At 38.6% G+C, this 13,424-nt stretch overlaps 1 protein-coding gene across 3 annotated transcripts in view; it reads left to right on the plus strand.

The window, feature by feature from the left end:
- Positions 1 to 13,424, plus strand: part of Tab2 (TGF-beta activated kinase 1 (MAP3K7) binding protein 2) — a 37,291-nt gene extending 23,867 nt beyond the window's left edge. For all 3 annotated transcript variants that reach the window (XM_048354265.1, XM_048354266.1, XM_048354267.1), the window contains 4 exons: positions 7,793 to 7,953; positions 8,167 to 8,260; positions 9,448 to 9,528; positions 11,468 to 13,424. In XM_048354265.1, the coding sequence (XP_048210222.1) occupies positions 7,793 to 7,953; positions 8,167 to 8,260; positions 9,448 to 9,528; positions 11,468 to 11,610 (479 nt within the window). In that variant the 3' untranslated portion in view covers positions 11,611 to 13,424. The remainder of the gene's footprint in view (positions 1 to 7,792; positions 7,954 to 8,166; positions 8,261 to 9,447; positions 9,529 to 11,467) is intronic.

The following is a 13,424-nucleotide window of genomic DNA, read 5'->3' on the forward strand; positions in this document are numbered from 1 at the left end:
CCTGTACTGCCAACAAAAGAAAGAAACCCCAGACTTTCGGGGTGGAGAGGAAGATGGGGGGGGGGGGTGGACGACAAGAGAGAGTAATAAGGAGGTGAATATGATCAGATTATATTAGATACATGGATATGTGGGTGAAAATACAATGAAACTGGGGCTGGGGATGTGGCTTAGTGGTAGAGTACTTGCCTCGCATGCATGAAGCCCTGGGTTCAATTCCTCAGCACCACATAAACAGAAGTCAGAAGTGGCACTGTGGCTCAAATGATAGAGTGCCAGCCTTGAGCAAAAGGAAGCCAGAGACAGTGCTCAGACCCTCAGTTCAAGCCCCAGGACTGACCAAAAAACAACAACAACAACATTGAATCCTCTTATTTTATCGAGTTATTATACACTGATGAAAAGAAGAAAACCAGATTCCTATTGATGAAGCTCTTAGAAAACTCCCCATACCATGAGCACCGCCATCGATGCTTGCCAACCACTAATCTGCTTCTTGTTTCTATAAATTTACATAATTTTGGTCACTTCATATAAACAGTCATATACTGGATGATCTGTTGCCACTCTGTCTTAAAGCAGTATTAGTACTTTATTTTTTTATAGCCAAGTAGCACCATTATATAAATAATGCTGCATTTTAAAAATTTATGAGTTGGTGAGCATTTTGGCTTTCTTGACTTTTGACTATAATCAGTAATGTTGCTGTAAACATTTGTGTACATGCTTTTGTGTAGATTTTCATTCATTTCTTTTCAGTATATACCTAAGAAGGGAATTACTGGGACATAAGGTATCCTGTATTCAACCATTGAGAGACTCCTGGGGTTTTTTCCAAAATGACTGCAACATTTTGCATTCCTGCCAGCAACCTATTAAGATATAGTTTCTCAACATTCTCTCCAACACTTGCTATTGTCTGACTTGGTTATTGTCCTACTTGTGCCTTCTAAGTATTTCTTTGTAGTTTTTCTTCCTTCTTGTTTAGTTGGGATATTTGATTTTTTAATTCTTGAATTGTGTGAGTTCTATATGTGCTCTAGAAGTAATGCTCTTACATGAATTTGTAATTCTGCCTTCTCATTCTATATTACCTTTTTACTTTCTTAATGAAGACCTGTGTTAAGCCCAAAAGTTACTGGTTTTGCCAAAGTCCCATTTGTGTGCTTTTGTTCATCATGCTTTTGCTGTTTATCTAAGAATCAATTGACAGATCTAAGTCATTAAAAGATGTAAGAATTATAGTTTCAGTCATTGTACTTGGGAGGGGTGTATATTTTGAGTTAATTTCTGCATAATAGCATATGTTACAAATCCAACTTTATTCAGCTACCCAGCTGTACCAACACTATTGTTTTTCCCCTCTTGGCACCTTTGAAGAAAACTATGGACTATAATCAAATGGGTTTATTTCTTGACCCATTCTTTTTCATTGATTTATATGGTCCTTATGCCAATATTTACACTCAATCTGTGTGTGTGCGCATACATGTATGCACACACACATGCTGATCCTGGGGCTTGAACTCAGAGCATGAGCACTGTCTCTTGAGTTTTTATGCTCAGTGCTAACACTCTAGCACTGTACCACTCAAGCTTCACTTTCAGGTTTCACCAACTTTCCTGCCTGTGCTGGCTTTGAACCTCCATCCTCAGGATGTGAGCACTGTCCTTGGCTTCTTTTTGCTCAAGGCTAGCACTCTACCACTTGAGCCACAGCGCCACTTCCAGCTTTTTCTATATATGTAGTGCTGAGGAATCAACCCAGGACTTCATGTATACCAGGCGAGCATTTTACCACTAGGCCATATTCCCAGCCCACAAATGAAGAACATTTGAATGAGTGTTCTTTCTCCATCCCTCCCATCAAAAAACATATCTTTTATCTGCTAGGTCAAAATTATTTTTTTTAATTTACATCTTTATATGAATGAAGGTGAGCATCTTTCCATCCATCCCTTTTTAAGCTTATTTCATTTTTATTGGCATATTTTAAGTTGTGATAGTAAGAAGCTTCATAGTGACATTTCCATATGTGTATATAAAATGCTTTGGTCTTATTAAACCCCTCTTGACTCTTTTTGACCCTCAGTCCTCCTCCCCAATTATATTTACGTAATTGGTGAAGTTTTCTGTTCTTACACTTTTTTTTTCTATTTTTAGTTATTTTTAACAAGACTTTTGAGTTATGTTTTATTTAAAAAAAAAAAAAAAAACTTTACCTGGGGCTGGGAATGTGGCTTTGCGTAGAGTGTTGTATACATGAAGCCCTAGGTTCAGTTCCTCAGCACCACACAAACAGAAAAGGCTGGGAGTGGTGCTGTGGCTCAAGTGGTAGACTGGTGCCTTGAGCAAAAAGAAACCAGGGACAGTACTCAGGTCTTGAGTTCAAGCCTCAGGACTGGCAAAAAACCTTTCCCCTTCTAAGACTTCAAACTGAGAAGAGAAACATGTACTGTGTTTTCTCTTCTTATATGACTCCTTGAAATGACATTGAACTAGTTTCATAGCATCCTGTCACAAACATGAAAGTAGCTACAATATTTTCTTTTAAAGTATAAGACCTTTTTAAGCTAAAAACATTTCTAATCTCCAAAATGAGTTTTGGAGGATATCTATGTCTTTACAAAATTTCATTTAAAAAAATCTTAATTATGTACAAAAGTAAATTCCAACACATAAAAGAATTGCCACCTTTGAATCTTTTGTGATTCAATCACCAAATAATACTTTTTGAGTCTTAGAAGCTGACATTGTACTTTTCTTAAGTATAATGACAGGGAATGACTTACAGCAATAACTTTACACACACACTCAAATATATTTGAGTCAAAATGTATTTTTTTTTTTTTTTGGCCAGTCCTGGGCCTTCGACTCAGGGCCAGAGCACTGTCCTTGGCTTCTTTTTGCTCAAGGCCAGCACTCTGCCACTTGAGCCACAGCGCCACTTCTGGCCGATTTCTGTATATGTGGTGCTGGGGAATTGAACCCAGGGCTTCATGTATATGAGTCGAGCACTCTTGCCAGTGTAGGCCATATCCCCAGCCCCCTAATGTTTGCATTTTTTTCTCTTTGCAATAAGCCTGAAATCTTTATATCCATCAAGACAAGACCTGGTACTCTTTATAGAAGCATGGATATTTCTTAATAAGCTCGTCCTGTCCTCATGTTTTTGTTTGGTTTGTTTTTAAGCTTCTGGATGAATTAAGATTGCTTATATTGTAGAGTGCCTAAAATTAGTAAACTAACACCATATGGAACTTCAAGTGTGTTATTTTTTTTTCTAGTTTCAAATAAACTTGACATTTGTCTCCTTTGTTCATCAGAAGCTGCCAAGTGTTGGGTGAAGATTAAGCTTTCTGTGTAACACATCTGGTCCACCTGGAGGACTACTTAAACACACTTTTACTCAACCTAAATTCACAAATAGTTATCTTAACGGCCACAAGAGGGAGGTAGTTACATGACTAAGTAACTTTTATCCACTTAATTTTGTCTGAAAAAGATACTGAATTTTTTTTTTTGTTTACCAATAATTCCTCCTTTTTCATGTGTTTAGGGAAACAAGATAGATATGAGAAACTAAAGAAATAAAACAATTTACAACTTAAATATGCCACTTTATTTTCTTAGTAGACCTAGCATATAAGAGGTCACATATATTCAGTGTCAGCACCCTAAAAGTTTTACTGTATTTCACAATGTATTAAATCTTGCTAAGTGAAAAAATTAAAAGTTCAGCATTAAAGAGACCTTAGTAATATCAGTTATTTATTTTACCATTGTTTCTATTAATGTTTCTTGGACTTAAAATTAGGATTTTATACCCAAAATGGAAGAAATGGTTTTATTGTTAAAGGTCATAGACTTCGTAAGCTATGTAGAGTAGAATGATAATTTTCATCACTGTGAAGGTTAAAATGTGTATTGTGAAATAAATGTAGTAACTTAAACTCAATTTTTAAAATGTTAAAATTAAAAATTAGGATTTTAACTCTTATCCATTAAAAGTGAAATTGTTATCATTATTTCATATCCAAGAGATGTTTGATGCCTACAGTTTCCAAAATAATATGTAAGCCCTTGAAATAGTTTGTTTGCTTGTTTTTATCCCTTGTGCTTCCCTGTGATGTTTACTGAGTGCCTGTAAGTAAGTAGCACAAAAATATCTTCATCTCCATTAATATCTAAATTAGCCTGAATTCCAAAATAGGGAGAACTTAATGTATTTTATCATATATTTTGTATATACTTGTATATTTATAAGTAATTTTTATGTCTAATTACATGGGATATATACATAAACCACATATTTCTATGTGTAGATGTGTACAGAACCTCAATGTAGCTTTTTAATATGTTTATACTGTTTAAGTTGTTTTCTTCTTCTTACTTCTGTGATAAATTAGACTTTGACTGGGAACAAGTAGGCCACCAGCAGCTCTTCCTTTCTCTTTATGTAACATATATTCATAGTAGCTAACTTTTACACTCTGGTCATGATTCCGTAGTGTATTCCAACTCCTATAAGAAAACAATTTAAAAACAACAGAAGTTTACTGCTGTTACTTCTAGAGGCTTGGAAGCCCAAAAAGCAGGTGTCAGCAGATTCAGTGTTTGGTAAGGACCCCTGACTCCTAGATGGTGACTTCTGTGTGTGGTGTGTGGTGTGGGGAGGTGTGGAAAGAGCAAACACCATCAAGTCTCTTTGATAAGAACACGAACCCCATGCCAGCAAACCATCGCCCAGAGGCCTCGCCTCATACCGCTCAAGGGGGATATATACTTCAACAGATGGAGCACAAACATTCAACCACAGCAGTTTATACATTGTGCTTGGTCTATAGGTTGATTATAAAGCTACAACTTAATAAAAATCACATACTCAACGTGTTGTAAAAGTTCATGATATTCTTTAAACATCTCTAAGGTACCATTTATTCCTTTCTCCTAGAGACATTGTTGCCTCTCACAATAATAACTGGTTGTTTACTACAGTTTCCTACAGATGCCTAACCATCACCTAAGGATTTGTTTTTATTGCTTTTATAAATGGGAATCACCATTTCTTGACTCTCTTCATTCTTCATTTATCCCTTCAGTATGTTAGACTGTTTCCTGAAATAGCTGTAAATCCTTAAATGTCTGAAAGTTCCTCATAGTTTTACCTTGGTATAGAATTCTTCCATGAAATTCATTTTTCCACACAACATGTCACTGAGAAAATCTTATGTCATTGTGCTTCTTATGTCTTGTTTTCCTGGAAATACTAAAATTTTCCAATGGTATGACTAATAGTAGGTCTTTTTTCCTCCTTTTTATTTGTTGGTAGAACTGGAATTTGAACCCAAAACTTTGTGATTCTCAGCTGAAACTCTATACCACTTGAGCCCTGCCATGAGCCCTTCGGTCTTGTCTTTGGTCCTCTTTGTTCCTTACTCCATCCCCTGCCTCAAACCCGAGAAAATCTTCTAATCTCTACCAATTTTTACATTTTCATTTTTAGACTTCATCATTAGCTATTCAACATCATACACCAACTTTCAGCTTGTTTTTTAGGGAGTGGGAGCAGTTCTGAAATTTGAAGTCAGGGCTTCACACTTGCTTTGCAAGCTCTGTTCTTTGAGCCATGCCTCCAGTCCCCCCGGACCAACATACCTGTTTCCTATGTCTTTAGTACATTCTACCTTGTCTTTCTGTTTCAGGAGACTTCGGTCTTTGTTATATAACCCGTATATATGACATTTTTATTTCGGCAGTGATGTTTCTAACTTGTGAGAACTAGTTCTCTGATGCTTTTTCAGAGCAGGTTGTTTTATCACTTAATGATATTAATTACAAGTGCTGGTTTGCCTCCCTGGTTGTCTCTGCTTTTTAAGGTTGGGTTTTGAAAGTCTTTGCTTATCCACTTCTTGCATGTGCGGTGATCCTCTGCTGATGATTCAGTGCAAGACTCGAGTGTCACAGAGGCAGAGGAAAGCCTATGTTATGAAAGTGAGACTAACTTTAGCTCTAGGGTAGGAAGTAGGGGTGGGGGACTTAAACATGGAGCTTCATAGAGCTTGCGCTTCCCAATGGGGAAGATTCCCATACCCAGCCGTTCAGACACTTTTTTCTGCCCCATTGTCACTTCTCCCACTAGTTGTTGCCTGCATTCTACAAGGCTACAGGACAAGCTAGCTGCCTGTTCACAGAGCCCTGCTGTAGTCTAATACTATCCTTCCTTAGCCTGTCATTTCATCTGCTAAGTTCTAAAAACTTGTTGAAATCTGTTGTCCATTAATTGGCTGCTTCTTGATCTTTCTTGTTTGTGCAATTTTATTTTGGTTTTACAAACTTATTTCTTTATCATCAGAATACAAGATACCTCAGCCGAAACTTATATAATTGAATTTCTATTAGTTTTGTAAATCATTATTTCATCTATGTAAATAAAATAAAGGGATGGAGAAAAGTTTTCCTTCACTGAAGTACATGTAGCAGTCACTCCTGAAGAAGTGCATGAGCATAGTTTGTGTATGTGGTTGATGTGATATTAAAAGTTTATGTGTGTGTGTTTGCACATTCCTCCCAGTATTGGAACTTAAACTCAGAGACGCACACTCTTGCTGAGCTTTTTTGTTCATAGGGCAGGTTCCCTACCACTTGAACCATTCCTTGAGTTCCAGCTTTTTACTGGTTGATGGGAGATAAGAGTCTCAAGGATTTGACCATCCAGACTGTCTTCGAACCACAACCTTCAGATCTCAGCCTCCTGAGTAGTTAGGATTACAAACGTAAGCCACTGCTGCCTGGCTTCAAGCTGTCATTTTCCTTGTTGTCTTCATGGTTGTCTTCCTCTCCTCTCTCCTCCTCCTCCTCCTCCTCCTCCTCCTCCTCCTCCTCCTCCCCCTCCTCCTCCTCCTCCTCCTTCTCCTCCTCCTCCTCCTCCTCCTTCTCCTTCTCCCCCTCCCCCTCCCCTCCCCCTCCTCATTATTATAATTTATAAAGGTTCAATACAGAGGGGGTACAATTACATTTCTTTTGGGACAGTGTCATCTCTTCCCCCACCCCTAGTTTTTCCCTCCCACCCCTACCTTCAAGTTGTGCAGTTCGTGTTTCAACATGTCTAGTGAATGCCACTGCTACATGTATTCCAAGCTTCTGGCCTTTTAAAGCAGGTTCAGATATCCTCACTTCTAATCCAGCTACCTAAAAGATATGAGGTTCACCTTGCCCCAGGATGGATAACAAGAACCATGCGATTCTTACAACTCAGTGAGAGTGCTGAGGAGCTTCATCGTGGGGGGGGGGGGGGTGGACAATTTAATGATGATATTCATGTGGCTTGGAGTCCGTTTTATTTGTTGCATATATGCAGGTGTCTTCATCCTATTCCATGTTCTCTCCGATGTATGTAATGCTTTCGTATTAGAATACCTCATGCATTGACCAACATAGCATGTCCCCTTGAAGTGGGGCTTGTTCTTTCCAGGTGTCACAATGTTAGGTAACACAATAAGTTGAGTAGAACTTAAGTTTGGGTTGAGAATACTGCTTTTGACCACAAAATAGATTAACCCTTAAAAAATGTTTAAATCTGAATGATACTTGCTTACATAATTTTAAAATGTTTTGAGTTAGGGTTTTTGAAATTGTGTTTAAACAACTAACAATGTTTTGTTTTAATGTAGCTTTGGGATTATTGGCCAATTCTGGTTTGCCACAGGTACAGTCTTTTTGTTTTCCCAAGTCTGCTTAGAGGTTCATTTCGGTGGTGGTGAATCCTCATGTTTACTTCTGTGTATTGCAGCTCTGTTGGTACACCAGAAAGCCAGAATGGAACGGCTTCAAAGAGAACTTGAGATTCAGAAGAAAAAGCTGGATAAACTAAAATCTGAGGTTAATGAAATGGAGAATAATCTAACGCGAAGGCGCTTGAAAAGATCAAATTCCATATCCCAGATACCTTCAGTAAGTTTTAACGTCTTATGTACTGTCGTGACCCCAGTGCTTAAAAATAAGAACAGACTGCCATAGTTTATAAATGCTTGATCTAGTTTTCTGCAAACGCTCATAATTCATACTTGGATTTCTATCCTTACCTGTCCCTCCAAACTCCATCCTTTCTAACTAAATGATATGAGAATCAAATGCAAATCTTTCTTACGTGGAATTATTTTACAGCTTGAAGAAATGCAGCAGTTGAGAAGTTGTAATAGACAACTCCAGATTGACATTGACTGCTTAACCAAAGAAATTGATCTTTTTCAAGCCCGAGGTAAAGTTCAGTGCGTCCTCAGCTGAAAGTCATTGAATCAATCCACCAGCTCTGTGGCTGACAACAGACTTGTCACACATTCACAGTCTCGCTGCCACGGACTAGTTAGCTTTAGAGCCAGGTGGGGCTCAGAGTCTCCACCAAAACAACAGTATATATTTGATTCAGGAGTAACTAGATGCATTTTAGATCCTTTCCATCCACTAAGGGAAGACAGTGATTCATAGGTCTAGCCATCAGATGTATATGAAGCCTGGAACAATAATGTTCCTTAATACAGATGTGTCCAAATAACTTTTTCCCCCTTTTCTTCTGCCTTTCAATAATATATGCACCTCACATCTCAGTGCCACTATCTTAATTGGTAAAACAGTTAATTGGACAAAAGTTCATCCTTAGGATAGTGACAGGTTTTGATTACTTGAGCTGTTAGAAACAAGCAATGATTTCTTATTGTAGTAAAAAAAAAATACTTGCAGTTTAATTCAGCTCTACATAAAAACTAAAATGAGATTTTACTGCTGACACCTAGTTCTCAATATGAGGCCATAACAGAGATGTGCAAAACAGAGAAAATAAGAAAAGGAAGGAAGTTAATAAAAAGGAATCCTCAGTCATACTTTTGAGTGTGCTCCATTGTCCATTAGACTAAACGATGACTTAAGTTCACTTAAATTTCTTTTAAAATGCAGTAAGCTGTTTATCTTAAAACATTTTTAGAAAAATGCCAGAGTTTAAGCTTTGGAGAGAAAAAGAAAGTTAGTGCTGCTCTGGAAACTTAAGCTTGTCGGTAGTGCGATGTCTGAACTGTTGTACCCATTAGCACAAGGGTGCTATACTAACTGGGGCAAGGCTCTTCCGTGGTTTAGGTCTGTCTTTGATCATGTAAAATTTTTTAATTGAAGTTATTTAATTTCTCACATAAAGCAAGAGTATACTTCTAATCTTAAAAGCATTCATTTGGCCTTTTCCTTAATTTGGCACTTGCCTCTGTTAATAAGTACCATATATTTTGAAATAATGCTTGTGAAATCTTACATGTAATTTGAGATTATTAGTGAAAATAATTGGAAAGCATTTCTTCTGTTTATATTGTTGCATTTTTAGAAAGAAATGCTTGCTTTAAAAAATACAATGGAATATTTTAAGCTATAAACATTGATCTATTTACTTTTTATATATTTCAGGACCACACTTTAACCCCAGCGCTATTCATAACTTTTATGACAATATTGGATTTGTAGGTCCTGTGCCACCAAAACCCAAAGGTTAGTGTATCCATTAAATGTGAAAGTGGTTACATTTCAGAAACAAGGTTTTAGGGTATTTTTCTTTTTGCCAGCCTTTCACTCTAGACGGAGCTGGCATTCTTGGGTGGATTCATGGGAAGATGTTTGTTTACTTTCACTTCCATACTAGGAGTTGGGGAAGATTCAAAGCTACAATGTATTTACCTATTTTTAGAGTAATATTTGTGACTTTAGTTTGGATCACTGCACAGTCCCAAAATAGCAAGTCTTGATTTAAAACTAATAAATGGATTTAGTAAAGTTTCAGGATACAAACTCCAAATCAACATAGATAAATATTTCTTTATACAATTAACTATAAAGGGAAGCCATGGAGACCAAGAAACATTTTTCACAGTAGCATCAAAGAAAAATAAATACACTTAGGAAAAAAATTTAATCAAAAAGGTAGAAGATATACATACCAAAAAAAAAAAAGTACTAGTGAAGGAAGTTAATAGACATAAGTTTGTGAAGACATCCCAAGAGTTATCAAAATCCCAGTGACAGTCTTTAAAGAAACAAAAAAATCCTAAATGTCATTTGAAACCACCAAACATCTTAAGTAGTCAAAGAATCTTTAGTAAGAACAAGGCTAGAGGGTTCACACTGCTCTATTTCAAAAATGGATTACAAAGCTAACATAATAAAGACTATACAGTACAGGCATAAAAAGAGACATGGATCAACAGAATAGAGTCTCGAAACACATGTATACATCTATGTGTATGGTCAGCCTATTGATGAGAGAGCCAAAACAGTAGAGAAATGACAATTTCATAAATGATATTAGAAAAATTAAAGAATGAAATTGCACCCTTGAGTCACCTACAAAAATCAACTCAAGTGGATTCAAGACTTAAACATAAAATGTGAAAATGTTAAACTACTCGAAGAAAGCAAGGGAGGAGCTTTATAGTCGTTTCTGTGGACAATGATTAGCTTAATATGACAACAGAAACAAAAATAGAAAAATAGAGTTATATCAGATTAAAAGCCACAGAATAGCCAGGCACTGGTGGCTCACACCTGTAATCCTAGCTACTCAGGAGGCTGAGATCTGAGGATCACAGTTCAAAGCCAGCCCAGGTAAGAAAGTCTGTGAGACTCTTATCTTCAATTAAGTACCAAAAAAGCCAGAAGTGGCGCTGTGGCTCAGAGTGGTAGAGTGCTAGTCTTGAGCAAAAAGAAGCCAGGGACAGTGCTCAGGCCCTGAGTTCAAGCCCTGATTCCAACAACAACAAAAAACTACAGAATTAAGGAAATTTCAACCGTGAAAGGGCTAGTTTTCTTTTAAAATCAGACTTTATGTCCTACCATCGTAAATCTGATTGAAAGAATAAAATAATTTTGATGGAATTTTTACACTGATATACTTGAAGGTCTGCCATTGATATATAAGTAAGGCTTTCAGTATTGTTTCATTTTGAGACAGTGTCATTCAAGAATGCAGGCTGGCCTCAAACTCACTGTGCTACTGCCTCCGCCTCCTGACTGGGGTTACAGGCACACCTCCCCTGCCTGGACGTTCTGTGCTATTCGAAACGTGTTATCAGCAGAAAAAAAAGAACATTTCATAAAACGCTCACTACCTGAGTAGGAAATGGAACTGTGAACTGCATTTTCACAGTCCTAAGTGACCCCACAGCACTGTTGGCTGTGGGTTGTATTGCAAGCTGCAGAGCCTGAGCTGTTTTCTCCCGGGGGGCACTGGGGGGGCGCTCTCCCTCCCGTGTCTGTGTTGCACTTCCCAGAGCGGAAGCCGCGGTTTGCCAGGAGCTGCTGCGTCCTGTGCCCCTTTCAGCCAGTTGCTTGCTTTGGCTAACAGGCCGCTTTGTGCCTTGCAGTACAAATGGTCACTTGCCAGTTGTGTATCCGAGTTGGTGATTTTTACTTCTAATTTTGTGTTTCCTTCCAGATCAACGGTCAGCCATCAAAACACCAAAGACTCAAGACGCAGAGGACGACGAGGGCGCCCAGTGGAACTGCACTGCCTGTACTTTCTTGAACCATCCAGCCTTAATTCGCTGCGAACAGTGCGAAATGCCGCGCCATTTCTGAGCCAGAAGGCCCTGTGTCTTCTCCACAGCACATCTAAAATTCAAGAACCTGGAGTTTCACTGCGGCATAGAATTTGGTCAGATGGAAGGTGTGACAGGCTGGTGTTGTGCCAGCAGTCCACGCAGCCAGCAGAGCTAATGATACCTCAGTAGAACGTCACGGGCAGTGGAGAGCCGAGCGGGGAAGGCAACCTGCCTGCCGGGAGACAGGGCCACCTGCTGCCTGCCGAATCCCACTGCCCATGGCCTCGCTCTCTTCTGCCCACCTTCCCAGTGCTGTCGCCCCTCCTGTCACTACTGAATTTTGGCAAGAGGAAGGAAAGAACGATGGCTTCTTTGCTGTTTTTAAAGCTCTCAGTGAAACACTACACACAAGAGGAGGAACAGGGTTCACTATGTAAAGCCCGTTGGCCGCCGCATAATGCCATGGACGGGAAGAGCTTCACACATCTGTGGTACTCCAGCCCTGCCTTCGTCTTCCCAGAAAACGTCTCTGTGAAGCCGGCATCTCGGGTCTCCGATGAGAAGGAAAGCAGCTTGTATCGTCTGTACAAACACGCAGAGATCCCCCAAGCTTGCCCTCCTGTACAGATTTCTCGTCTGCTTTAAGTGATTTCTTCCTTATTATTTTCTTATACTTCTATATGTATAGTGTAATAGCCTTTTGTTAACTAATTTTCTTTTTTCTTTTTAGTGGTTAAGCACGATCATGTCCCCTTTTAAAAGCCTTCCCTGAGAAAAGCAATGCCATGAAATAAAAAAGCATTAATGAATGAAATTATGCACAGAATAACTTTCCTCTTCTTATTTTGTACTTTGCCCTCATGGGTTCCGTGTTCTGTGATGTCAGATGCTGCCCAGAGCTTGCAGAAAATGGGACAGTTGTGTCAGGAGATGACACCCTGTGTGCTGACGCTGTCAGGGTGGCAGAACGCTGGTGAGTCTTCCACGGGGAAGCTTAAAGCGAGGTGCTTGTAGCCCACGGACAGAGTGCTCCACCTGCCTGCTGTCCACGGAATGGTCATGAAGTTATTACCAGGAAAGTACAGTTCCCAAACCAGCAACTGACAGCTCCCAACCCCACCCCCCGACACACACACACACACACACACACTTTTTGGAAAGATGTTTAAGTGCTTTGCTGTTGGGACAATCCATTTGTAAACCTGACTTGGTGGCAGTATCGTATGTATTTATAAAAACAAGGCTAGTCATCCTTAGGACAACTGAAGAAAAGCTGGAAAAAGAAAAAAAACAAACTTGAACACTGAAGCAACCTCAAGCATCTCTATTTTGATGATCTATTTTTGTAAGAAAAATATTTAGATAATCAGGAATGTATATAAACTAAATGAAATCAAGAAAAAAAACAGTATACATTTTTAAAAGAATTGTGAAATTACATACCAGTGCTTGGACTGGAGCTAAAGAAGCTTTCAGATAAGCAGAGGCTAGGAGAGGGGCACACTGTCGCCCCGTAACATGCCTGCCAACACACAGGGTGCCTAACGAGATGGCTTCCGGGCTTCGCATCACCAATATGGAAGGAAATACGACAATTCTGGTTACAGACAGTAGACCCAAAGCCCAGACATTGGATGCATTTGTTTCAAAAGTAGGCCTTGGTTGTTTTTTTTTTTTTCAGCTTCATCTGCAGTTCTATGTGAAGATTGATAAATCAGTTTTTACTTGTTTTATTAATAAAACCTAATTTGGATATCTTGAGTTGATGGTTTTTGTGATTTAGCTGGGTAAACTATCTTTGTAACAGATAAGTTATTTATAAAAATTAAAAAGCTTATATTCTAATGTGGA

Source organism: Perognathus longimembris, chromosome 9, assembly GCF_023159225.1.
Source record: "Perognathus longimembris pacificus isolate PPM17 chromosome 9, ASM2315922v1, whole genome shotgun sequence".
Lineage (NCBI taxonomy): Eukaryota > Metazoa > Chordata > Mammalia > Rodentia > Heteromyidae > Perognathus > Perognathus longimembris.